Raw genomic sequence first — 26,146 nt, forward strand, 5'->3', positions numbered from 1 at the left:
TTTAGCCAGAGAGTGGTGAATCTATGGAATGCATTGCCACAGAAGGCTGTGGAGGCCAGGTCATTGAGTGTATTTAAGACCGAGCTGGATAGGTTTTTGATTGGTAAGGGGATCAAAGGTTACGGGGAGAAGGCAGGAGAATGGGATTGAGAAACTTATCAGCCATGATTGAATGGCGGAGCAGACTCGATGGGCCGAATGACCTAATTTCTGTTCCTATGTCTTATGGTCTTATGGTAGTCTGTCCTCAGTCTACAGAATAGTCTGTCCTCAGTCTACAGAATAGTCTGTCCTCTGCCTACAGGGTAGTCTCTCCTCGGTCTACAGAATAGTCTGTCCTCAGTCTACTGAGTAGTCTGTCCTCAGACTACAGAATAGTCTGTCCTCAGTCTACAGGGTAGTCTGTCCTCAGTCTACAGGGTAGTCTGTCCTCAGTCTACAGAATAGTATGTCCTCAGTCTACAGGGCAGTCTGTCCTCAGTCTACAGGATAGTCTGTCCTCAGTCTACTGGGTAGTCTGTCCTCAGTCTACAGGGCAGTCTGTCCTCAGCCTACAGGGTAGTCTGTCCTCAGTCTACAGAATAGTCTGTCCTCAGTCTACAGGGTAGTCTGTCCTCAGTCTACAGAATACTGTCCTCAGTCTACAGGGTAGTCTGTCCTCAGTCTACAGGACAGTCTGTCCTCACTCTACAGGGTAGTCTGTCCTCAGTCTACAGGGTAGTCTGTCCTCAGTCTACAGGGTAGTCTGTCCACAGTCTACAGGGTAGTCTGTCCTCAGCCTACAGGGTAGTCTGTCCTCAGTCTACAGGGCAGTCTGTCCTCAGTCTACAGGGCAGTCTGTCCTCAGTCTACAGGGTAGTCTGTCCTCAGTCTACAGGGTAGTCTGTCCTCAGTCTACAGGGTAGTCTGTCCTCAATCTACAGGGTAGTCTGTCCACAGTCTACAGGATAGTCTGTCCTCAGCCTACAGGGTAGTCTGTCCTCAGTCTACAGAATAGTCTGTCCTCAGTCTACAGGGTAGTCTGTCCTCAGTCTACAGAATAGTCTGTCCTCAGTCTACAGGGTAGTCTGTCCTCAGTCTACAGGGTAGTCTGTCCTCAGTCCACAGGGCAGTCTGTCCTCAGTCTACAGGGCAGTCTGTCCTCAGTCTACAGGGTAATCTGTCCTCTCCAGGGCTCCCAGAGGGTATTGTTTGGGGCAGTGGCCTGGTTAGAAATTCCGATCCCACTTGGATGACGAACATTAGCAATTATCTGGAATCCAGGGATTGTTTCTGTTTGTTCTGCCAGAGTTTTAAGGTTGCGGGAACCCATGGAGTTGAGAAGATCAGCCACAGTTTAACTGAATGGGCAGAACAGGCTGGAGGGGCTGAGTGCTGTGATCCTGTGAGGCCGCTGGGGCACCTCTTGCCTTGTCAATGATGCATGACTGCAGCAGTTGGCAAATCAGTGGGGCTGTGAAGGAAGTGTTAAGTGTGCCCCTCAGGCTCACAGTTTCGGGCTGTCTTTGTACTCTCTGCTGGAGCAGCGCAAGACTTTTTTGTGAAGGGGGAGAAAGAAACTGGCCTGATCACGTGACCTGATGTCAGACTTGCCAGCAACTGTGGATCAAATTTCCACTCAGGAGCAGAAATCCTAGCTCTGCGTGTGTTTGTGTGCGTTTGGATACAGGCTGCTGCTGTTAGCAAGCCCGCCGAGGAAAAGGATTTTACTGCCTCTTCCAAAGTTCTGCAGGCTTCCGAGGAGCGCGGCGAGGTGGCCATACCATCGTCGCAACTCGTCGGTGCGCTCGGCCCGGCTCCCCGACTCCCCTTCGTCCTGCCGCATGGGTTTTCTCTGCCTCCAGTTCATCAAGTTAACTTTGGATGCATTTCCTGGAAAATGGGAGCAGGAGCAATCACTGTCTGCGTGAGTACAGGCTGCCCATTGTGTTACAGACTTGATACTGTGTTAGGGGCGCTCGCCAAATTGCTGTACGTTTCCCCCTCCAAGCCTTGGTCCTTCACTCCTGGGTTGATCAGCCAGCACTGGGTAAACCCGTCGATCCTCATTAACTGTTGCAGCGGCTTCAAAGGGCATTTGCAGCACAGAAACTGAGTTATTTAGCGCTCCTGTAAAACAGAAGTATCTCTGTGATCTAAGGAAACCAGTGCTTTAAAAAAAAAACTTGCACCTTAAAATGCTTCAAACTTTCCCAAGGCACTTCACAAGGGTGTTATTATGCAAAGTTCGACACCAAGTCTAATAACCAGATATTAGGGCAGACGTCCAAAAGCTTGATCAGAAAGTTGGGTTTCCAGGCGTGTCTTTGAAGGAAGAGAGAGAGAGAGAGAGAGAGAGGTAGAGAAGCGGAAAGGTTTAGGGATGGTATTCCAGAGCTTGGAGCCTCAGCAGCTGAAGGCACAGCCAATGGGAGTGTGATTAAAATCGAGGATACTCAAGAGGCCAAAACTGGAACTGCCAGATGATTGTAGGGCTGGAGAAGGTTACAGAGGTAGGAAAGGAGTGGGGGGTGTTGGAGGGGTTTGCAAACAGGGCCGAGAGTTTTAAAACTGAGGCACTGCTGGACCAGGAGCGAAGGGTCAGCAAGCACGGGGGATGGTGGGTGAATGGGACTTGGTGCGGTTTAGCATACGGGCACAGTGCAGGAGGTCCAGGATTCAGTCCTGTTTCCCTGCTGATTTAGCCAATCTCGACAGGGTGGGCTGAGGACATTTTTTTTTCTCTTCCTCCGGCCCCCAGCTATCTATCAGATCACTGCTCGGTCTTCCTTCTGTGGAGGTTGGCAGCTTGTGGGCTTTAGTTGAGAGCTGGATCAGGCTCAGATGTGATGCTGCACAAGCTCGAATAGCCCGCACACGCTCACAGCCTAGCCTGGCAGATGAATGGTTTGTTGTCAAGGGGGTCAGACGGATGTTGACGACCCCCCGGAACTGTAATTCTGTAGGATGTTGTGCTCTTTGTACAACATCGGAGAGGAAAGGAGAAGAGATGGCAGCTATACTGCTGGCTGATGCCAGGAATAGCAATCTTGTAAAAGAAAAAAGGGACTTATTTTCTTCATCCTACACCTAAATCTGTGAACGTTGGCGTCAACTGGAGCTTCCAAGACTGACATTGAATGATCTTTGGTAGGTGAGGGTATTGATGGATATGGGGATGTGGTACAGGTCAGCCGGGATTGCAGAACCGGACATGAGGGGCTGAATGCAGTCAGCCGCTTTCAAAACACCGGCAGCATTCAGCGGGCTCTATAGCTCTGGGTATTGCCCTGTTAACGCCAGGTATAAGGAGGCAGAGGGGGTCAGCGTGGCTCTGTTGCTGACAGCCTTTTGGTGCTGATGATGGGACCCAGTTTAGTTGCAAGTACAAAGAGATTAAAAAACTGGAAATGGTCCCTGGGGGCTAGTTGGGACCTTTGGAAATTTGGCAGGCGGGAGACATTTCTGAGCCTTTTCTGGACCTCGATTTTCATGGATGTCGGAAGCTGATCATTTTTAACGGATGTTGGAAGTATGAGAGATGAGGGGGCAGGATTTTTGGAGGCCGATGGGAGTGGCACCTGAGGCGGGCACATACCTTGGCGCCGCCGGGCGGGCACGCTGGTTTGTCGGCATCCTGACCCTGAGCCGATTTTGGGGAAAGCCAGACTGGGTGCGGAAGGGATACCCACCAGCAAGCAGCAGGGGCTTGTCGAGGTAACTAAAAAAACAACAGTTAAAGGCCATTGCAGACACCCTGCAGGGCGGGAGCACGGCAGCTGCCTGGAGACGGGCTCCTGGTTGCAGCCCATGGGGAGCCAGCGTTCCCTGGCAGGATTTGAGGCCCTCCCTGCTGACCTGGTCACCCCCCCTCCACAACGGGTGGCTTGGCAGCGGTGACCATTTATTTCAAACTATCGAAGGTGCTGAGATGGCCTCTCAAGATGAATGGGCCCCCTCTCGCGTTCTCTCCCTCGCCTGCCAAGGCGAGGCTGCAACTCCTTCCATGGGGGAAGGGCCTCTGACTGGCCCTCTCGTCTTCGAGACCCAGGCGGCCAATTGGCCCACCCTGCCAAAATCTACGTCGGGCTGTTGCTCCCGAAGCAATGCCAGGCCAGGACCCGCATTTGATGCCAATGCCGGGATCCTGAGCCCAAGCGGAAAATCCTGCCGCAGGGTGCAGCTCAAGGCATCGATGCCAGCGTAGCTGGCTTTCCCTCTAGGCTAAATACATTCTTACAGGCAGCAGGAAGGGTGGGGGAGGGGGGTGTGGGGGTTGGGAGAGGGTGGGGATTGGGCATTGGGTGGGGGGCACGGGTTATGCCACAGGTGTCTGTGTGGCTAAACCCGTGTGTCCCTTCCCCTTGAATCTCCCATCCTTCACTCATGAAAAGTCTCCAAAACGTTTCGCTGCCGGACTCAAACTGGGAATGACGGTTGGAGGAAAGTATTTGGGCTGAGTTTTCCCTTTGTGAGCAGGCTTCCTGGAAACTCACTCAAATCGAAACCAGGCGCCTGGGCCCTGGCTTTGAAATTTAAATGTTTTTTTTTTTAGATTTCATTCCTTTACCACCCCCGCACTCAGCATATGCAGTATTGCGGCCGACAGTCAGGTCAGTCCCTAATGGATGAAGAAGCAGGCAGGTGACAGAGGAGGTCCAGGGATCCCCCTGGCATGGATTCTAGAACAGAGCGGGCTGGATTTACTGCAGGAAACGTGGCAGCACAGCACACTTCATCACACACAATCACAGAATTGTTACGGGCACAGAAGGAGGCCATTTGGCCCATCATGTCTGCACTGGCTCTCCAATTGAGAAATTCACCTCGTACCTTCTCCCCATCACCCTGCTCGCTCTTCCCTTTCAGATAACGGTCTAAATCCCTTTTGAATGCTTCAGTTGAAGCTGCCCACACTGTTAGGACAGTGTATTCCAGACCCTGGCCACTCGCTGCGTGGAGAGGTTTTTCCTCATATCGCTTTTGCTTACTTTACGAATTACTTTAAAATCTGTGCCCTCTTGTTCTCGATCCTTTCACGAGTGGGAACAGTTTCTCCCTATATACCCTGTCCAGACGCCTCATGATTTTGAACGCCTCTATCAAATCTCCTCGCAACCTTCTTTTCTTGAAGGAAAACAGTCCCAATTTCTCCAATCTATCTTCATAACTGAAGTTCCGGATCCCTGGAACAGTTCTCGTGAATTTTTCTGCATTCTTTCTAATGCCTTCACATCTCTCCTGAAGTGCAGTGCCCAGAACTAGATGCAATACTCCAGCAGAGGACAAACTAGTGACTTATACAAGTTCAACATAACCCTCTTGCTCTTGTACTCTATGCCCCAAAGCCCAGGGTACTGCATACTTTATTAACCATGCTTTCAACCTGCTCTGCCACCTTCAATGAATTATTGCACATATACACCCAGGTCCCTCTGCTCTTGCACCCCCTTTAGAGTTGTACCCTTCATTTTATATGGCCTCGCTATGTTTTTCCTACCATAATGAATCACTTCACGTTTCATACGTCACATTCATCGCTGGAGAGGCCCTGACGTCTCTCTATCAGTGGTGGGTAAACCTCCCCCGATTAAGTCAGAGGGCGGAAGGGGCCGATGTGGGATACTTAGCTGCGTGTGGCAACATGACGATTAGGCTCATTCATGAGCCAACTGACACCCCATTATTCCTGAGCTGCAATTTAGCGGTGGCTCAGGTATTAAATGGGGCCACACGGCTTTTCTGTGTCTTCGGAAGACCACCCAGGCTGTCGGGTGTGGCTGCGGCCTCCTGGGGGAGGTCACTCATGATCAAGCACTCAGCTCAATCGAGGGGCCCGGCATTGGGAAGGGGCGTCCTGCTGAAAGCCACCCTCTGCCCTTGCCCCCCGACCCACCTCTGACCGATCCCCAAGACCCCACCTCGCAACTCCCATCCCAACATCACTCACCTTTGGATTGGGGATCCCGTAATGATCCTGGGCCTGTGGCGGGTGTAGTGCCCCCGGGGCAGCCACCGCTCCTGCTGGCGTGGGTGGCATGAGGATTGGCCAACAGTTGTCAGTGGGCGTGACGTCCACTCCCAGGGATCTCAATCACGGGAAAGGCCCAAAAGCAGCCACCTAAGTACCTGAAGGGTGCTTATTTCCGTCGGGCCTCCCCCCACAGAACTAACTGGTGGACGAGGCCTTCATCGGCCTAACAGAATCCCAGCGGCTATCACAGCCTCCGAATAGGAGGTTGGCCATTCAGGAGTGAGACAAGGAGCAATCTCTTCACCCGAAGGGAATTGTGCTATTATGGAATATAGGGATAGTGTGGGAAGATGTTGTTGAGGTGGAAGATCAGCCAGGATCTTCTTAAATGGCAAAACAGCCTCGAAGGGCTGAATGGCCTACTCCAACTCCTATTTCTTAAATTCTTATCTCCCGGCTGCCCTGTGAGGTGGAGCCTACAATTGGCTCCACCTAGCGTATTGAGGCCCACTCGCTTCACTGCTCGCTCTGACACCGTCTGACTAGCCTGTGTGAAACGTGCTGTTGGAACGCCATTACTGCAATGAAAAATCCGGTTTCTTGGAGCTGCTCACCACAGGATGAGACCGGGCGGCACTGCCCATGTGTTTACTGGTGACTTCTTTAGCCAGAGAGTGGTGAATCTATGGAATTCATTGCCACAGAAGGCTGTGGAGACCAGGTCATTGAGTGTATTTAAGACCAAGATAGATAGGTTCTTGATTGGTAAGGGGATCAAAGATTACGGGGAGAAGGCAGGAGAATGGGGTTGAAAAACTTATCAGCCATGATTGAATGGCGGAGCAGACTCGATGGCCTAATTTCTGCTCCTATGTCTTATGGTCTTATGGTCTTATGGACCCATCCCTCTGACTCTTGTCAGATTTATTCTTGGAGGTTTTTGTCACGTGACCTCCCCTCCCCCCAACCTCCAACATGCCATCCTGCCTGATCCAACAGCCATTTGTCCCAACCATGGCAAGTTAAATAAATTAAATCTGGTGATTTGTGGGTCAGAACCAGATAAATAACCATGAAAACTGCTGGTTTGTGGGGTTAAAGCTGATTCACCAAGACTCCTTCAGGGAAGGGAACCCAGCACTCTTTATTTGGTCTCATGAGCTGCAGTGCCACACTGCACAGTTGACATTTACTGTCCTCAAGGCAATGAGGGAGATGGGCAATAATTGGGATGTTGCCAGTATTGCCCACTTGTTGGATAGACTCCAGCCTTGCTTGGTATGCACATCCTGAGAATGAATCAGACAAATAAGAATGACAACTCACTGTAACTTACTCATTGAAACTTACAGATTTTTTGCAGGGAGTGACAGGGTGGATGTGGATAGGGTGTTTTCCCCTGGCTGGAGAGTCTAGAATCAGGGGACACAGTTTCAGGATAAGGGGCAGGCCATTTATGACAGAGATGAGGAGGAATTTCTTCACTCAGAGGTTGGTGAGTCTTTTGAATTCTCTACCCCTAAGGGCTTTGGAAGTTCAATTATTGAGCATGTTCAAAACAGAAATCAATAGATTTCTGGATACTAATGACGTCAAGGGATATGGGGAGAGTGGGGAAAAATGGCATAGAGGTAGGTGATCAGCCATGATCTGTTTGAATGGCAGAGCAGATTCGATGGGCCAAATGGCCTCCTCCTGCTCCAATTTCCTCTGTTCCTACAACCCAATTGCTAAAAAGTTACGTTTCAGAAATGTCCAAGTGTTTGTCCTGTCTTGTGTTAATGGAGTCTCTGTGAATTTAAAGAGAGGTGTAGCTTATAGGAGTTAAGGCAGAGGGGATCATTCCCTCCCTGATAACGCTGTGGGTGTACCGACACCACATGGATTGCAGCGGTTCAAGAAGGCAGCTCACCGCCACATTCTCAAAGGCAGTTAGGGACCCGCAATAAATGCTGGCCCAGCCAGCGATGCTCACAACCTTCCTCGTTGTTAATCACTCCCAGTAATCACTAGCTTCTCATCAGTGATGCAGCCCATATATTAATATGACTCTTTGATGTGGTAAGGTTTTCAGATGTTGCTCGGATTCCTGAGATATTTTGACTAACCAATACCCTGATCGACCCTCTTCCCTTTGCCTCCAAGCCAGTAAGATGTGGGTTTAAGCTCCACTCTGTAATGCAGGCTGACACTCCAGTGCAGGACTGAGCAAGGGCCTCAGCGCTACTGGAGTTGCAATCTTTTTGGAGAGACATTAAGCAGAGAGCCCCATCTGCCCTGCTGCGTGGATGTGAAAGATCCCGATTTGAAGAAGCACAGGAGAGTTCTCCCCGCTGTCCTGGCCAATATTTACCCCTCGCCCAACATGACTAAAGCAGATTATCTGGTCATTTATTTCATTGATGTTCGTGGAAGCTTTCTCTGCATAAATTGGCTGCTGGTTTCCCTAAACTGCAACAGTGACGACTTCAAAAAGCACCTTCTTGGCTGTAAAACACTTGGGACGTCCCGTGGTTGTAAAAGTTATTAGATAAATAACAAGTCTTTCTTTAAATTTATCCAAAAATTTTTGTTGAAGCATGCTTTAAGCTATGGAGAAGTTTGAGTTCCCAGTTGCCGTCCCTTGAGGCGTATAAGTTTCCTGATACAACTGGACATTGTTTTTTATGTTGTCAGTGCTCTGCAATGTGTCCTGTATAGTGATTAGGGGTGGGCACGAATTTTGAGCCACCAATTGGCGTGTCAGTTCACCGACTCCATCCTGTCCCCCAGTCAACTTTCCTGGAAGCAGCCTATTGCCGGAGGCTGACTGGGATTTTCAATTCTGCCTGGAGGGAGCTTCCTGTCTGGGCAACACTCCACGTTCGTTACCTGGCCTTTTCTAATTTTAAAAAGCTGGAGAGAAGGTACCTTCATTTGGGGCACCCCCCTCTCTCTCTCTCTGTGACCTTGCACCACATTCTGCCACTGTGCCCAAGCTGGAGCTGATGTCCTAATATCCCTGATTAATGGCCACTTTAAAAGTGCCTCACTCCCCCAAGTCCCCTCCACATTACCCCTCACTCCCCAAATGCATTACCTCCATCCGGCTCCAAGACTGACTCGTGGGACTGCTTGTAGTCCCAGCAGGGGCCACTGCTCCTGGTGGCTCTGCTGGGACTACAGAACCGCTGGCCAGTCAGATTGGGGATTTGTTCCCTGCCAACTCCCACCCTGCCACCCATTAAATTCTGCTCCATGTAATTCATTGGATCGGGTGTAGGAAATTCAGCCCATCAAGCCTATTCCACCATTCAGGTCATTTTGGCTGATCTGCACCTCAGCTACCACTATTTCTCCATATCCCTTAATACCTTGTAGAAGGCTGCAGATTTGCTATAATGGTACCGGGGTGAGGGACTTCAGTTCAGTGGAGAGACTGCAGGGAATTCCAGTCGAACTGGTGCCAGTAGGACTGGTCAGAATGGATCTTTCCTCCTACATTGTTCTCATTCGAAGCGGAGAAGATCAGGAGGAGATTTGATGGAAGTGTTCAAAATCGTAAATGGTTTTGATGGACTAAATGGGGAGAAAGTGCTTCCACAGGCAGAAGGGTCAGTAGGCGCAGAGGAGATGAGGAGTATTATTTTTACACAGTGAATTGTTATGATCTGGAATGCGCTGCCTGAAAGGGCGGTGAAAACAGATTCAACAGTAACTTTCAAAAGGGATTTGGTAAATACTCGAAAAGGAAACATTTGCAGGATTGTGGGAAGGAGTATGGGCGTGTGACTAATTGGATGGCTCTTTCAAAGAGATGGAACAGGCACAGTGGCTGAATAGCCTCCTTCGACGCTGTAAGATTCTATGAACCTATCAGATGCATTGAATTCAGTTTGATGGGATGGATCAGTTTTGAACTTGGGAGTCCCGTGTTGCTAGTCCAGTGCCATAACCACTACGATTCCGTGCTCCCAGAGTGTGGCATTGGATAGTTGTTAGGATTGGGTATGTTGGCAGATGCTTCTTCATCCAGGACCCACGGACACTGTGGCCGCTTGGAAAATCTGTACCACCAGTTCACGAGACCAGCACAGATACATCCCGAGGATTCCTTTCATTACCTGGTTCAGCCACTCACTGGATGAACTGTCTTCCTTCATTCTCTGCGAGCAACCTCTCATGACTGTTCCTCAGCTGTTGGGTGGGGCAAAGGCCATTTCTGTGGATCCACCATCCACTGGAAATGGAAAATTTGCCGGTAAATACAAGGGGGATTTTCTCCCTAAGTACTGGCCTCCTCCTCCTGAGAGTTAAGCTGAGAGGTTGAATACTGTGCTGCTTTGAGGCTCTGACTGAACATTTCAGGGCTGATATGAGTGTTACCAAGTGGAAAAGGGATGCTCTTTTGAGTGCAACTTAGTGAATAACCTCATTTGAATGGTTTATTTAAATAAAAGCGCCATGAGCACAGCGGAGACCTTACTGTGTCTCTTACTTTGGGACAGACGAGAGCCAAGCCTTTTAAGCCATTGCCTCCCCCAGCCCTAAAACCTTCCATGATGACTGTGCACCTCCAGTTCTGGCCTCTTGTGCATCCTTGATTTTAATCACTCCACCATTGCTGGCCATGCCTTCAGCTTCAAGGCCCTAAGCCCCGGTATTCCCTCCCTAGGCCTCTGTCTCTCTACCTCGCACACCTCTATTAAAACGTTTCATAAGACCCATTTCTCTGGCCAAGTTCTTGGTCATCTACACTGATATCTTCCCTTATGTGATATAGTGTCATATTTTGTTTGATAATGCACCTGTGAGGTGGATGCTGCTTTGATTGCCCATAGCTAGTTATCTTGTGAAAACTGTGGTGCCCTGCAGTCTGTGTGGTGATGGTGCTCCCATGATGATGTTAGTTCCAGGATTCTGACCTAGCAACAGTGAATGAATGCTGATATTTGTCCAAGAAAGTATCATAGAACAGAAGGGTGTGTAGCTCAGAGGTGATGAGATGAGATGAGGAGAAATTTCTTCACCCAGGGAGAGGTGAGCCTGTGGAATTCGCTACCACAGAAAGTAGTTGAGGCCAAATCATGGTATGCTTTCAAGAAGGAGTTAGATATAGCTCTTGGGGCGAAAGGGATCAAAGGGCATGGGGAGAAAGCGGGAGAAGGCTATTGAGTTGGATGATCAGCCATGATCATGATGAATGGCGGAGCAGGCTCAAAGGGCTGAATGGCCTACTCCTGCTCCTAGTTTCTATGTTTCTATGTGACAGGTTCCAACTCTTGACCTCCATTCAGGAAGCAGAGCGGCTGCGGACATCCAGTGAGATCAGGACCAGGCTCTGTGATGATGCCTTCTGGTAAAAAATGACCTCCCAACTTTCATTACATTATGAAGAGAGGCACAAGAGGGTTCCTGTTCCCTATTGAAATTTATCCCATGTGGATAAGCTCCTACAGGAAAAGAGAGGGAGAAAACTGGGGATGGCGGAGAAGAGAGTAAACATTCACTCTGTTATGGTTCAGTATTAAATGGTGACCCACTAACAAACCAAGCAGTCTATGTGTATTGTAAGCCATATATTCATTTTTTTGCTAAGAGTAACACACACAAATTGTAAATCGCAAACTTCAGTGACAGCTCACGTTCTCAAACATTCAGCGTATAATCAAATGTTCAAAGGCCCCCCCAACTCGGCATTTTCATCCTCCAGCACCATCTGTTTTACCTGGGCTCATCTAACTAATCTATCTTTTTTTAAGGACAAATTAACTAAGTAGTTGGAGTGGAAAAGGATCAAGGTAAATGGTCATTTTGGAGTGTAACCCTGATGAACATCCCCATCAAGGAGGCGCCCACCCATCTCCCCTTGGCATTCAATGGCATTGTCATCATCTGGATCCCCCACCAACTACTTAGTCAACTTGTCTCGCAATGTTAACTCTGTTTCTCTCCCCACAGATGTTGTCAGACCTGCTGAGTTTTTCCAGCGTTTTCTGTTTTTATTTGTCCGTCCTCTGTCCTATCTGTTGATATGTGTCTTTAAGGTTATAAAAGGGTTTAGAGTAAACTTCAAAAAGGTGTTTCCACTTGTGGGGAAAACCAAAGCTAGAGTGCCATATACTTACGAGAGTTGCTAATAAATCCAATAGGGAATTCGGGAGAAACTTCTTAATGCAGAGGTTGGGGGCGACTGGAACTCGCTGCCCCACATGGTGTAGTTGAGGTGAATAGCAGGGATGCATTTAAGAGGAAACTAAATAAACACATGAGGGAGAAAGGAATAGAAGGTTATGTAGATAAGGTGAGAGGAGCCTTGTGTGGAACATAAACACCAATATGGATCAGTTGGGTGGAAACCTCTTTCTGTGGTGCACATTCTACGTATTCCATGGATCCCCACACAGATAGTAACAGTTGCGGGGATATATTTGACGAAAAGGAATCTTTCCTCCTGATCTTATTCTGCCATTGATGCAAAAGGTGATGAGGGTGAAGTGGCCAAACTGAGGGCTCAGTGACTCTTGCTGTAAAATTGCTTTGATTTTGCACCGATGACCGTGTAACTGAAGCGAAGACCCGAGGTCCCTTTGAAGTGTCATTTTTAAGCCGTGTGGTTTTGGTTAAGAGCTGTCAAGTTCTATTGGCCTTTTCAACATGAGCCAGCCTCTGCACACCAATGAGTGGAGCTTTGAACTTGTTTATTAAAGATCAGCAGCAGTACCCATGTAACTTCGAACCATCAGCTCCACATAATTGCAGAGCAGTTATCAGACTGTCCCTGTCACATAAACATAAGAAGATAAGAAATAGAAGCAGCATAGACCATTTGGCCTCAGAGCCCACTCTGTCATTCAGTAAGATCATGGCTAATCTTATACCTCAAACCCAGCTTCCCACAATATTCCTTTTCCAATATACCCAAAAATCTATCGACTTCTGTCTTGAATATACTCAACAACTGAGCATCTCCAGTTCTCTGGGGTAGAGAATTCTCCTCACCTCAATCCTAAACGCCCAGCCCGTTATTCTGAAACTGTGACCATGTGTTCTAGATTCCCCAACCAGGGGGAACTTGTACTTGACATCCAATCCCTTAAAAATGTTATATGTTCCAATCGACCACCTCCCATTCTTTTAAGGGAATATAAGATATAACATAGCGTCTTTACAAGTGTTACTAGAATATAGGAGGAGGCCATTCAGCCCCTTTAGCCTGCCCTGCCATTCAAGTAGATCATCACTGATATGCACCTTGACCCATTTTGCCCTTCAATGCCCTTACCTGAGAAAATATTTCCAACCTCGGCTAAAAGCTCCAACTGACCCCAGCTACCACAGCCTTTTGGCAGGAGAATGATCCAGATCTCCATGACCCATTACATGGTAAAAGAATGTATCTCCTGGGTCGGCCAGAGCAGCAGAAATTGCTGTTTGAGTCACAAGCCACTGAAATTCCAGCAAGTCCAGCCTTTTATTTTCCTTTGCAAAGTGAACGATAAGCCATTTGGCCAATCATTTTCAAAAAAAGGACCCATCTCACTTGTATCCCTTGTGTTACCACCGCTGGTCGGATATATTCCTGGGGGAGAATTTTCCCCAAATCGGGCGGGCCGGTCGGGAGTGGGCGCGCAGCCAATCGCCACCCGCGATCGGCTCTGCGCCGCCATTTTAGGTGGGCAGACCAATTAAGGCCCTCCCAGCGTGACGCACGGGGCTGCCTCAGGGAGATTAAGTACGTCTTTTTTTAATAAAGATAGAAATTATTTACACATGTCCCCTCATGTGACGGTGTCACATGAGCTGGGACATATTTGTGAATTGAGCGAAATTTATTTATTTATCTAATTAATAAAACCTTCAGGAAACCTCATCTCCCCCGTGGATGAGGTTTCCCTGAAAAACGCGAAGGCCGCTGGGGCTCTTTGGCTGCCCGCCAGCCTTAAGGTTGGACGGGCAGCGTTGATAACTACTTTAGTTGGTTTTTTTAACGGCCTTAACGTGCCTTTGGCAGTTCGGCCAGGCGTACAGATGCCCGTGCCCGCCGAACGAAAGATCTGAATGACGCGCGGTGACATCACCGCGCACGCTTGACATCACTGCGCACGTCATTTTAAGCATTGGCGTGCCAGGCCCGCCCCTGCACGCCAATGTGAAAATTCTGGCTCTGGAGATTTCATGCTCTGGTTGGATTCATTCCTGGAGTTTTCATCGCGCCTGTCCTCTAACCACTCCGCTTGGTTTAAACGACCTTTTTTTTTAAGACAATCGTTTCAATGCCCGCGTGATCACCTTTTCCTCCTGGAATTCTCATAGTAGTGTCCTGGAGACTGATATTTAATCCTGGAGAATCCAAGCCAATCCTGGAGGGTTGGCAACCACACACACACACACACACACACACACCGGCCCCTTGCTGTCAATTATAAAAAAAAAATTGGCTCCTTGACTGTTGATAAATTTAACAGGAAATCAGATCCATGCAGGAGGTTGAAAGGCCCCTCTGTGGCTCAGCTGGTGGCTCCCTCCAGTTTAAATAGTGTTTTCCTGGCACTACATAGAATGCTTCACACGCAGATGGAGCAATAAAGCCTTCTGTTGGAGTCAGAGGATCTGCATGTCTGCAGGACCATGCTTCTCTCTCTCGAATCCCATCTTTTGCTTGTCCAGCGCAAGCCGTTTCCACCCAGACTCTGTAGCACTGTGATTTCTGATTTATCTATTGGTTAATGTGATGAGGCCCTGGGGCTATTCAACAAGCCTTTTAACTTCAGCTGTGTCTGTCTAATAGCCTGGCAGTGATTAACATAAACCCTGTCATTGGTTCAGTGACTCTGCAGGTCCTGCCCACCTGTTACAGTAAAGGAGTGTGAATGTTTACCTTTCTGTTTCCAATAGCAATCGGAGTAACATCTCTCTTTTATTAGTGGAGCTGAGGAGCTTTTCAGGTCATCCAATACGCCGGGGCTTTGAGATTGTGTTTTCTTTTCACTTGCCGCTAATCCCTGTAATTGCTGGGACTACAACAAGTGCTCGTTTTCTTGTCCAATGGAGGTGCCTGTTGTAGCCGTAGTTGATTGTTCCTCACTCTTCTGTTCCTTCCAGCAAAACAAGACCGCAGTCAGGCTGAAGGAGGACGTGAAGAGGATTATGGCCCATCCACTAGGCTTGCAGAGGGCTTGCCGTGTTGGGAAGGTTTTCGGAGTCTCGCTTTACGACCTCCAGCAGCAAGGGCAGACGATCGATGGGGTTCCCATCGTCATACAACACATGGTGGAATATTTGCAAGAATATGGTGAGCAGCCTTGCTGTACAGTAATCTATGGACCACCATTTTCAATATTACAACAGGGACTACACGTAACAAAACATTTCATTGGGTACAAAGCTAGGGACGTTCCTAGGGACAAAGCTAGATGGGCTGAATGATCTACTTCTGCTCTATATTCTTTCAAGGGATGTGGCTGTCACTGGCAAGGCAACATTTGTTGCCCATCCCTAATTGCCCTTGGATTGAGTGGCTTGCTAGGCCATTTCAGAGGGGCAGTTAAGAGTCAACCACATTGCTGTGGGTCTGGAATCACATGTAGGCCAGACCGGGTAAGTCTGGCAGATTTTCTTCCCTAAAGATGTGTTTTTACGACAATCGAGATAGTTTCATGATCACTATTACTGAGACTAGTTTTCAATTCCAGATTTATTAATTTAATTTAAATGCCACCAGCTGCCATGGTGGGATTTGAACCCATGTCCCCAGAGCATCAGCCTGGGCTTCTGGAGTAGTAGTCCTTTGGGACATCATAGGAGGCGCTATAGGAATGCAAGTACTTCTTTTTTCGCTTTCTCATTTTCCCTCTGTTTTTCTCTTTCACTTTCTTCTTTTCTTTCTTTTTTCTTTCTACCCCCTCTCTTCTTGCTTCCCACCTTTTAACCCTGATTAACGTCAACTAATCAGTAATTACAGGGAGGCTGCACCACTAGTTTTGGGTGTTGAGTCCCATTCTAGGGCTCGAGTGCAGTTAACCTGGGCTGACATAGCCTTACCCAGACAGCGCTGTCAGTTGTGCCATCTTTTGGATGAATGGTTAGATGGAGGCCCTGTCTACCTAGGAGGGTAGATGTAAACAGGTCCCAAGATACTTGCAAAGAAGGGCAGGGGAGTTTCCCATAACCTCCCCCCACTTCCCCCAACTCCCCACAACCACACCGGTCTCCTGCCCAAACTTTATCCCTCAACCAACAGCACCAAAACTGATCAAATGGTCATTTATCTCATTGCTGTTTGTGAGACCTTGCTGTGTGCAAGTGATTGGATGTCATATTTGCCTAAATCACAGCACTGAACACAATTCCAAGAGTAATTAATTGACTGTGAAGTTCGTTAAGGCACCCTGAGATCTTGACAAGTGTTATATAAAGGAACAATTTAAAAAGCAGATTTATTTTTCTGCCCCTTATATTATCCCCTTCAGTAGGAAAATTAGCACCAATCTCAGCTTTACCCAGAGGTGAGAATGGAGATGAACTAGAATTAAAACGAGGGACATACTTGCCTTGGAGGAAGTTCAGAGAAGGTTCATTAGGCTGATTCCTGGAATGAAGGGGCTGTCTGATGAGGAAAGGTTGAGTAGGTTGGGCTTATTGGAGTTTAGAAGAATGAGAGGTGATCTTATTGAAACATAAGATTCAGAGAGTGCTTGAACTGCATAAATGCTGACAGGATGTTTCCCTCGTGGGCGAATCTAAAATTAGGGACCACAATTGCAGAACAAGAGATCTCCCATTTAAGACGGAGGTGAGAAGGAATTTCTTCTCTCCGAGGGTCATTAATCTTTGGAATGCTCTTCCCCAGAGAGCAGTGGAGGCCGGGTCATTGAATATATTCAAGGCTGAGTTAGAAGATTTTTGGTCTAGAAGGAAACCAAGGATTGCGGGGATCCAAGCAGGAAAGCAGAGTGGAGGCCCACAGTCAGATCAGCCTTGACAGCAGATCAGGCTGTGGGGGCCAATGGCCTCCTGCTGCTCATATTTCTAATGTTCTCAAGTAGAATTGGAATTCCAATCCCGGTTCTGTTGTGCGCTGCTCTCTACTGGCCAGCTCCAGAATGACCTGTGGGGAGGAGGGGTTGGAGGTTGGGATGTGGGGCTTGGGTGGAAGGATGATGTTGTGTGATAGCATAGCGGGTAAGCCCATGGTCACCGACCCATCCTCTCAGCTGCACCAGGTAAGTGGGTGGGGGGTTGGGGTTGGTGGGGGTAGGGTGCGTGGAGGTGCAATAAGATTGGGGCAGCATATTGTTAAAATGCTGTTCATTTCTTCAGAATAGATTAACATGTCTGCAGTTTTGAACTATATTTTAGGTAAATGCTGTTAGTTGCAAAATCTAATGTGAGCTTTGGAGGTGGGGTGGGGGGGGTGGAGGGTTGGGGGGTGGGTGGAGGGGGTTAAAATTTAACCGGGGGACAGGCACAGAAGGCCAAGCAGCAATTGTCCCAATCTGCACCACATTGAATCTGAACTTTATCCCTGGGCGTCATTGGGTGTCTTGTTATATCATACATGGGAGCTTTTAGATTGAAAATTTTGGATTTTGTATGGGGTGAAGAGAGACTTCTCCGGAAGCATTTTCCAATATTTTGCAGTACTGTACCTGTCGACCTTTGTACACAGTAATTGTCACACAACTGTATGCAACAGAACTGTTTTCCATCTTCCCTGCTAATCAACTATCTACAGGCCATGGAAAGGAGATTGCCCATTGTCAGTCCTGAGCACTGAGTGTCATCTGGGAGCATGGCCCCACATAAGTGGGGAATGGCCACACCTTGGCCCTGGCCAGGGAGGAGCACATCCTTGCCATGGATTAACGCTGGGGCTCCAAGGGAATAAAAGCCTTGGGTGTTGGTACAATCCGGCAGGTACTGCATTTTCCACCTGTTAGATAGCTCATCCTCTTGATTTCAACGGAGCTGAATGCCTGACTGGGAGGATAACAGTCGGTTAAGGAAACCCCACCTGTATTAACCCATGTGATGGATTCCAATCCCAGGACATGCACTCCCCACTTTACAATCTCCCAGTTCTGATGAAGGGTCATACGGACTCGAAATGTCAACTGTATTCCTCTCCGCAGATGCTGTCAGACCTGCTGAGTTTTTCCAGGTATTTTTGTTTTTGTTCTAGATTTCCAGTATCCGCAGTACTTTGTTTTTATATTACAATCTCCCATGTTGTTTTCAGCTCTTGTTCTCCAGGTTACCATGTATTAATTTTCAAACAACAGCAACTTCAATTTCTATTGCACTTTTTAACATAGCATAATGTCCCAAGGCACTTCACGGAAGTGTTACCAAACAGAATGTGGCACAGAGCCGCGTAAAGAGATAATAGGGCAGATGACCAAACGCTTGGTCAAAGAGGTAGAATTAAAGAGCATCTGAAAGCAGGAGAGAGAGTTAGAGAGATGGATGCTTAGGGAAGAAATTCCAGAGCTTAGGGTCTCGGCAGCTGAAGGCATGGCCACCAATGGTGAAGTATTAAAATCAGGCATGCACAAGAGGCCAGATTTAGAGGGGCACCAAGATCTCAGAAGGTTGACGGGCTGGATAAGGTAACAGAAATCGGGAGGAGCGAGGCCATGGAAGGACTTGAAAACACGGATGTGAATGTTGAAATCGAGGCTTAATGGTGCCTATCCATGAACCACTGTAGTTAGACGAGCAGAGGGGTGATGGGTGAATGGGACTTGGTGCAAGATGAGACATCGACAGCAGATTTTTGGATGACCTCAAGTTCACGGAGGGTAGAATGTGGGAGACTGGTCAGGAGTGCGTTGGAATAGTGAAGCTTAGAGTTATCAAAGGCATGGCTGAAGGTTTCAGCAGCAAATAAGCTGAGGCAAGGGAGAATTGGGTGATGTTCCGGAGGTGGAAATAGGCACTCTTCGTGCGAACATGAATATGCGGTCAGAAGCTCATCTTGGGGTCAGATATGTCACCAAGGATGAAATACAACAAAGGCTGCTCTCACACTTTTCAGGACACAAGTTAATAAAATGTTGGTGTTGACTTTATTCCTGCAGGACAATAATAGCCTTTCTGTTTTCTATGTCCCTTGGTTAATGGTTTACCATAACTGCCAGCTGTTGTCAATATTTGTACATGCTCAGTGCTACAATTCTAATGTCACAATAGCCTGAAAGCACAGAGTGATTGATTTTATATTACAATGACCAATGCAGCAAGCTAGCAATGCCCTTTAGCACCTCTCACTGGACTGCACCTCATAGTGCCAAATGGAATACCTTCAGCTCACGTTTTTGTTTCTATATTGAAAGTTCCCCAATGGGGCTGTCTGCCCCTTTATCCTGTAAAGACTTCATATTCACACCAAGGAGCTCCTATATTCATTCCAGGGCAGCAGAGATTTATCTCAGCCCTTGTGGTTGTTGTAAGGATGTTCCAATTGGCTGAAGCGGAGTTATAAATCCAAACTTGGTCCAGTTGGTACTCCCGCCTCCAAGTTTGGAGGTTGTAGGTTCAAGCACCGCTTCAGGACTTGAGCACTCTCGATATTGGGATTCCCCCCACCCCCCCGCCCGCACAGGGAGCGCATAGCACTTCTGTGCGGACGTCGCGCTGGGCAGGGCTTAATTGGCCCGCCCACGTAAAATGGCGCCGCGCCCCAGAATGGGGGTGCCAATCGGAAGCGCACCTGTGCATGCCCGCCATTCAACGGGGAAAAATCTTGCCCCAAATGACAGATGCCACCTCAACCGGATGCTATAGATCTTTCCTCCACTGCCCACCACCCCCCAACCAACCTCAGCCCTTCCCACACTGCAAGCCAGCAAGTCTCACTGAACTCTGTCTTTCACATGAGGGTTTCCAATCTCCACTCTCAAAGAACTCGTTTTGGAATCTTCTCCCAAACCGACACCTTCCTCAAGGGCTCACCTCCAGGGTTTCAAACTCTCCTTCCAATGTTCCTTTTCCCTGGGTCACCCCATGTATTCAAGCTGTCTTCCACGTACTCTCTGTCACCAACTCAGCCATCAATAATACACCACTGCTTCACATGCCCATAGCAAAGAGTTACAGACCTTCAGTTATCTCTTTGGACTTTCTGACTTCTCACCAACATTTAGATCACCTTGAATCTGCTTCCTGCAGCTTTTGTCTCTTTAACTTGAAGCTTGGAGCCTTCCTCTCTGCCCCATACTCTTAACTTCACTTAACAGGGCCTTTTCCCAGGTTCCTGTCCTTCCTTTGACTAGAAGGTCTGCTTGGGACTTTCTCCTGTTCCACTCCACTGGATTTGGGGGTCTTTCTTCTTTAGCTTGGGACTTGCTATCTGTCCCCTTTGCCCCAGCCTCTCTCTGGCAGCTACTTCTAACCAACTTTAGCGCGGGATTGGCTATCTGCCCCTTCTATGTTGCTGCTGCCTGGCAGCTATTCCCAACTGAACTCTAAACTGCTGTTTCTTTAGTTTTTCTGTGTGTGTGTGTATGCGTGTGTGTGTAGGTGGGTGGGGCATGCCTCTCTGGACCCCTGTTGCTAGGCAACATCACAGTTTTTCCTACTCTTTTGTTTGCTTAACTTAGCTTCAAGAGTTATAAAACTCATCAGAGTGAAACTAAAACTCAACTTGACCTTTTCTTAATACAGAAATGCAAATCAAACTTCAACTTCAAAGCTAAAATTCATTCCTAACACCCACAAATACAAATATAACTTACTTAAACTGTCTCTATTTCCTAACAGTACTGACGTCAGTTCATTCACTATGGATGGAACCTGCTCCATGATTTAATTAGATTGTGGCTGATCTATACCTCAACTATATTTCCCTGTCTTTAATACCCTTGCCTAACAAAAATCAATCAATCTCAGTTTAAGCCAGCTGTAGCTCAGTTGGTCACACTCTTGCCTCTAAGTTGTAAAGTTCTGGGTTCAAGTGCCACACTAGGGTTTGAGCACAAAAATCAAGGCTACTCTGAAGTGCAGCACTGAGGGAACACTGCATTGTCAGAGATGCTATCTTTCAGAGGAGACATTAAGCCGAGGCCCCATCTGCCTGCTAGGGTGGATGTAAACAATCCCACGGCACTATCCTGAATAAGAGCAGGGGAGTTATCCCTGGTGTCTCAGTCAATGTTTATCCATCAATCAATATCACAAATACAGATTATCTGGTCATTATCACATTACTGTTTGTGGGACCTTGCTGTGCCCAAATTGGCTGCTGCATCTCCTACATTACAGCAGTAATTATTTACATACGAACATATGAATTAGGAGCAGGATTCGGCCCCTCAAGCCTGCTCCGCCATTCAATAAGATCATGGTTGATCTGATTGTAACCTCAATCCCACATTCCTGCCTACCCCCGATAACCTTTCACCCCCTTGTTAATCAAGAATCTTATCTAGCTCTGCCTTAAAAATACTCAAAGACCCTGCTTCCATCACCATTTGAGGAAGAGAGTTCCAAAGATTCATGACCCTCTGAGAGAAAATATTTCTCCTCATCTCTGTTTTAAATGAGCGACCCCTTATTTTTAAGCCATGACCCCTAGTTCTAGATTCTCCCACAAGAGGAAACGTCCTCTCCACATCCACCCTGTCAAGACACCTCAGGACCTTAAAGGTTTCAATTAAGTTGCCTCTTCTAAACGCCAGTGGATACAAGCCTAACCTGTCCAAGCTTTCTTCATAAGACAACTTGCCCATTCTTGGTCATTATACCAAGTACTTCACTGGCTGTACAGTGCTTTGAGATGTCGAGTGGCAGCAAAGGGCACTACGTAAATGCAATTCTTTCTTTTCTTTGAATTTTCCAATTGACCTCCAGCCTCAACAGCTTTTTGTGGAAGAGAATTCCAGATTTCCACTATCCTTGGCGAGAAGAAGTGTTTCCTGACACCAGCCCTGAATGACCCGGCTCTAACTGTAAGGTTACTTCACCCTTGTCTTGGGTCACAAATTAAATTTAAGATCAAATCTAAGCATTTCCTGTTTTAGTCCCACGCAGTATTCGCATTACCATGGGTTGTTAAATCAGGAGAGGGAGCGGGTTTGCCTTGGGGAGGAGAGAAGATGTATCTAGAAAGTAACGTTCTGCTGTCGCTAAAATGCGCTGCCAGATTCTGCGGGGTCACTCGAGTTCCATGTGAAACTGGAAAGCTGCGATGCAAAAGAACAATCGTCAAACCTCAAAGCTTTATCACTCCTGTCAAGACTGCTTAATAAGATTAGAATGTGACATTTGGATTGGCCAGACTCCAGCAAATCGCTGAAAGAAATGTCAAAAGAACCTGCCAAAATCAGATAAATAGTTTACCAATTTACATTGGCCAAGAAATGGTTAGCTCAGTTGGCTAGATGGCTGGTATGTGGTGCAGAATAATACCAGCGGTGAAGGTTTAGCTCCCCAGACTGGCTGCAGTAGCTCCTGCTCCCTTACCTTACTGAATACTTACAGAGTGATGCCTCTCAAGCTGTGGGTTACTAATTGTGTCCCTCTAATGGATTGAGATGCCTGTGGCCCTTTGTGGACAATTGCTCCTAATTGAAGGTGGTACAGGATTACAGTCCCCACATATTGAGTGTGTTGGTTTTAACCTGATTTATCCACTCTATGTGGGAGGTAGAAAAGCGAAGTGAGCAACATTTTTTGTTTTGAAAAAAGGCAGAGGGAATCTCCAGTTAGTAACAGTCTCTGCTGATCATTAGCAGTTGCATCCAGAATCTCATCACTATGATAATCGAGGTACCAGCAGCTGATTGGAACTGCTCAAAGACTCAACTTTGGCTGAAAATAAATTGGTAAGTGTAGGGTGAGTGCTTATGGAACTGCTCGAATTAGTTAGTGAGCTTCATATGTTATAAATGCCACCTTTGTACTTGGCACCCATGGTGATGGTAAATGGTTAGCGCCATATCCCCTGATAAAGGAGGTGCCTTGATAAATGGGGTTGGTGTGAGTGATGGGGCCTGTACCATATAAACTGTAATATAAGGACTTGGCATAGAAAGGATTAATGTGAGACAGGGTACGGTGCTACCCAGACTGTGATCCAAAGGGACACATGACTCAAGTCTAGAGGGGAGTCTTGTACTGAACAGAGATGTGTGTATAGGCAAGCATGGAGACAGCTCCTAGCTTAGTCCTTTTACTGTATATATGTACAGAGGTATGATTAGTAATAAACACTTACTGTTAAACTATACACGAACCCCTTCGTGAAATGTACAGAACTACACACATCTTACAACATGGTAGCAACAGTGGCATCCGAACCCACGCCTCCACAGAGACTGAACAATTGCTTCAGTGCGTATCACCGATACCCTTAGACTCAAATGAAAATGACTCCATAACCATAAGGTGCAGTGGTGCTTGGCATGGGAGTACCACAAGGTAGTGGAACATAGAGCCTATTCCCACCAATCTATTCCATTCCCAAACTGGACCACACTGCTTCAGATAGGCGCTAAAGCCTGCTGCCTTGGTGCTTATGGAAGGGGGGAGAGGGAAATCTGGCTGACAGGTGCACCAGATATTCACTTCCGGCTGATCGGATGAACTGACAGGAAAATGAAGCTGCTTTTATCTTGTTTTAGGCCAGGGGAACAGCCTCTTTAATTCAGGGGTGGCTGTGCCTTGGGTCCATCCCGCTGTTCCTAGCCCATTACAGTGCGTGTGGTGCGAAGGTCATTTCTGAGGTACCGGGCCTGAGCCTGGTGCCAACAGGGCAGGTTTGAAACGTATACAGAGTTAGAGCTTCAGCTGCGGACGTGATAACCAGTCGTTTTCTTGAATGAGTTTGGGAATTAATGTGATTCTGAACTGCCTCAGGTTTGGAGGGTTTGAGGAGGTGTGCACAGACAGCAAGGATGCACCAAGCAGATTTGAACCCTCGCAAAAAGGTAATGCATATGAGAGGGGAAAAAAAAACATTTTATGCTAAACATTTTCACTTGTTCATTGTTTTGTTTGATAAATTTGTTAATAATTTAACTGTAGTAGAAGATCTGCTGTAATAGTCTTATCGCTTGTTGAGGATTGGAGATAGATTCTGCGGGGGTGTGGAAAGATTTCAATTAGCTTCTCAAATAATTAATAGACATGATTCAAAAACAAGTAGTTTTCTTCAGGAGAATCCAGGTATAAATGACATCAAGAACTTCGTATTCTCCCAGCACCCCTGTAATAGTAAAGCAAACCATTTAAGAAATTTCAATGTTGTAATCTAATCTCGAGATTTAGATTGTAAAATACTTGAGCTTTGTCCTTAATTAGATGTCATTTGAGTTCTTATTGCTCTCTTCCTGCCTCATGTCCTTGTCTGATAACACATGCAAGTCTCTGTTGTTCTCGATGTAATCCATCTGTTAGTTTACGTCCACTCACTTTATGTTTCTGTAAATTCACACCTTGGAATCTGCTCTGTGGCGTTACACGAGACACAACATTGCATGCTTCACATTACCAATGTCTCCCTTGACACTCAAACCACAGATCCAAGGTAGTGACTGAAGAGCAAAGCATTTCAGCCACTGAAAACACTCCTCGGACTGTGTATTATTTGTGAGAGGTGGGCGGTGGGGAGGCACGGGATGCCCAAGCAGGAGCCCACCTGCCCTGGCACGGCCACCAAGCTACCAGTTTTTACCTGGGCGGCCTGGACCCACTTGACATGGTGCAGAGGCAAAGAGGCACACACAAGGGGCCAGAGTTGGAGGAGCATCGTGTGCTAAGGAGACCTGATGGGCTGGAGGAGTTGACAGAGATCGGGAGGGGCAATGGAGGCATTGGACCACGAGAATGAGAGATTTAAATTTGAGGTGTAGCTACACGGGGAGCCAATGTAGGTCACCGCACGTGGAGGCAATGGCTGAATGGGATCGTATACCATCGAAAACTTCTCCTTTGAGTTACAGGAACTACTGCTTGGCCTCGCAATTCACATCTCACAGAATCACAACTGACAAAATTGTGACTGTTTCTGTGACTTCTTCACGAAGTACAATGTCCAGTTGATAGATGCCCATTATATTGGGGCAGTCCCACTGTGTTATCAACACTCAGTAAGTAAGAGCGCTCAGGGGTTGTGGGGGCTGCTGGTGAGTAACAGTCTTACCTGGAGCTTGCACAGATTAGTTTCTCTGGAAATGTCCTGTGTGCTTCCTTGGGAATGAGGAACGTGCCTTTACTCATACCTACCAATGAGCTAAATTTAAATGGCCCGTGGGACAGTGGGAACAGGGGCAAAAGGGGGAGGCAGTGAAATAGCATGGAGGAGCTTTGGGGCAGCTCCCCGATGCTGCCCCCTCACTGGGGATGCAGGAGGTGGGGGGCCACCAGGGTGCTCATCAGCTCACTGGCCGGTTTGCAGTATTAAAGCCCCAATTAGGGGGGCATTAAGCAGGGCTGCTGGCATTTCGCCAGCGTTAGGGCAGCCTTTGCCCCGTGCTACCTGCTTCATGGAGACGGCCCGCCTGCAGGAGGCTCCGTGGTCTAAAGAGGGGGTCGTGGCAAGGAGGCAGCCCCTGCAACCCCAACGATTGCCACCACAGCCCCTCCCCCCACGCTCTGAGGGCTTTCCTCCCCCTCGCCCCCCACAACCCTCGGATCCCTGATTGATTTGCCTTTTGAATTACTTACCTGGAGGGGGCCTGTGATCTCCTGCCAGCCTCTCCCCAGTGTGGGGGCTGCTGAGGCTTCGGAGCTGCTGACCCTCTGGTTGGATGGGGAGCCCAGAGTCGCTCAATAAGCAGGTCACCTGAGATAAAATGGGTGGTCTGGTCCCATCGCCAGCAAGCGCGGGGTCCGGATTTGTTTCCTGCCCCATTGTCAGGATCCTGAAACCCGGAATAAAGTTTAGCCCACTGTGTGTCTGATGCCCTCCCAGGAAGGGTCTCCGCTGCAGCAGCATTTTGGCGGCCAATTTTACAAACTGCGCAGAAATTTTACCGAAACAGCTAAAGAAAGGCTTTCATTTTATGACAGCACCTTTCACAGCCATCGGACATCCCCAAGTGCTTTACAGCCACAGGAATACTCTTGGAAGCGTGGCACTGTCTAAATGTAGGAAGCGCGGCAGCCAATTTGCCCACAGTCAGCTCCCCCAAGCAGCCAACGTGACAATGGCCAGATATCCTGTGATGCTGAGCGAGGGAGATTTACATTGGCCAGGACATTTGGAGATAA

General features: G+C 47.8%; 1 protein-coding gene across 1 annotated transcript in view; it reads left to right on the forward strand.

Annotated features, from left to right (window-relative positions):
- The first annotated feature begins 1,449 nt into the window (after window positions 1-1,449).
- Window positions 1,450-26,146, forward strand: part of fam13a (family with sequence similarity 13 member A) — a 196,231-nt gene continuing 171,534 nt past the window's right edge. The window contains exons 1-2 of the mRNA XM_078529154.1: window positions 1,450-1,906; window positions 15,038-15,227. Of these exons, the coding sequence (XP_078385280.1) occupies window positions 1,880-1,906; window positions 15,038-15,227 (217 nt within the window). The 5' untranslated portion in view covers window positions 1,450-1,879. The remainder of the gene's footprint in view (window positions 1,907-15,037; window positions 15,228-26,146) is intronic.

Source organism: Cetorhinus maximus, chromosome 1, assembly GCF_964194155.1.
Source record: "Cetorhinus maximus chromosome 1, sCetMax3.hap1.1, whole genome shotgun sequence".
NCBI classification, from domain to species: domain Eukaryota; kingdom Metazoa; phylum Chordata; class Chondrichthyes; order Lamniformes; family Cetorhinidae; genus Cetorhinus; species Cetorhinus maximus.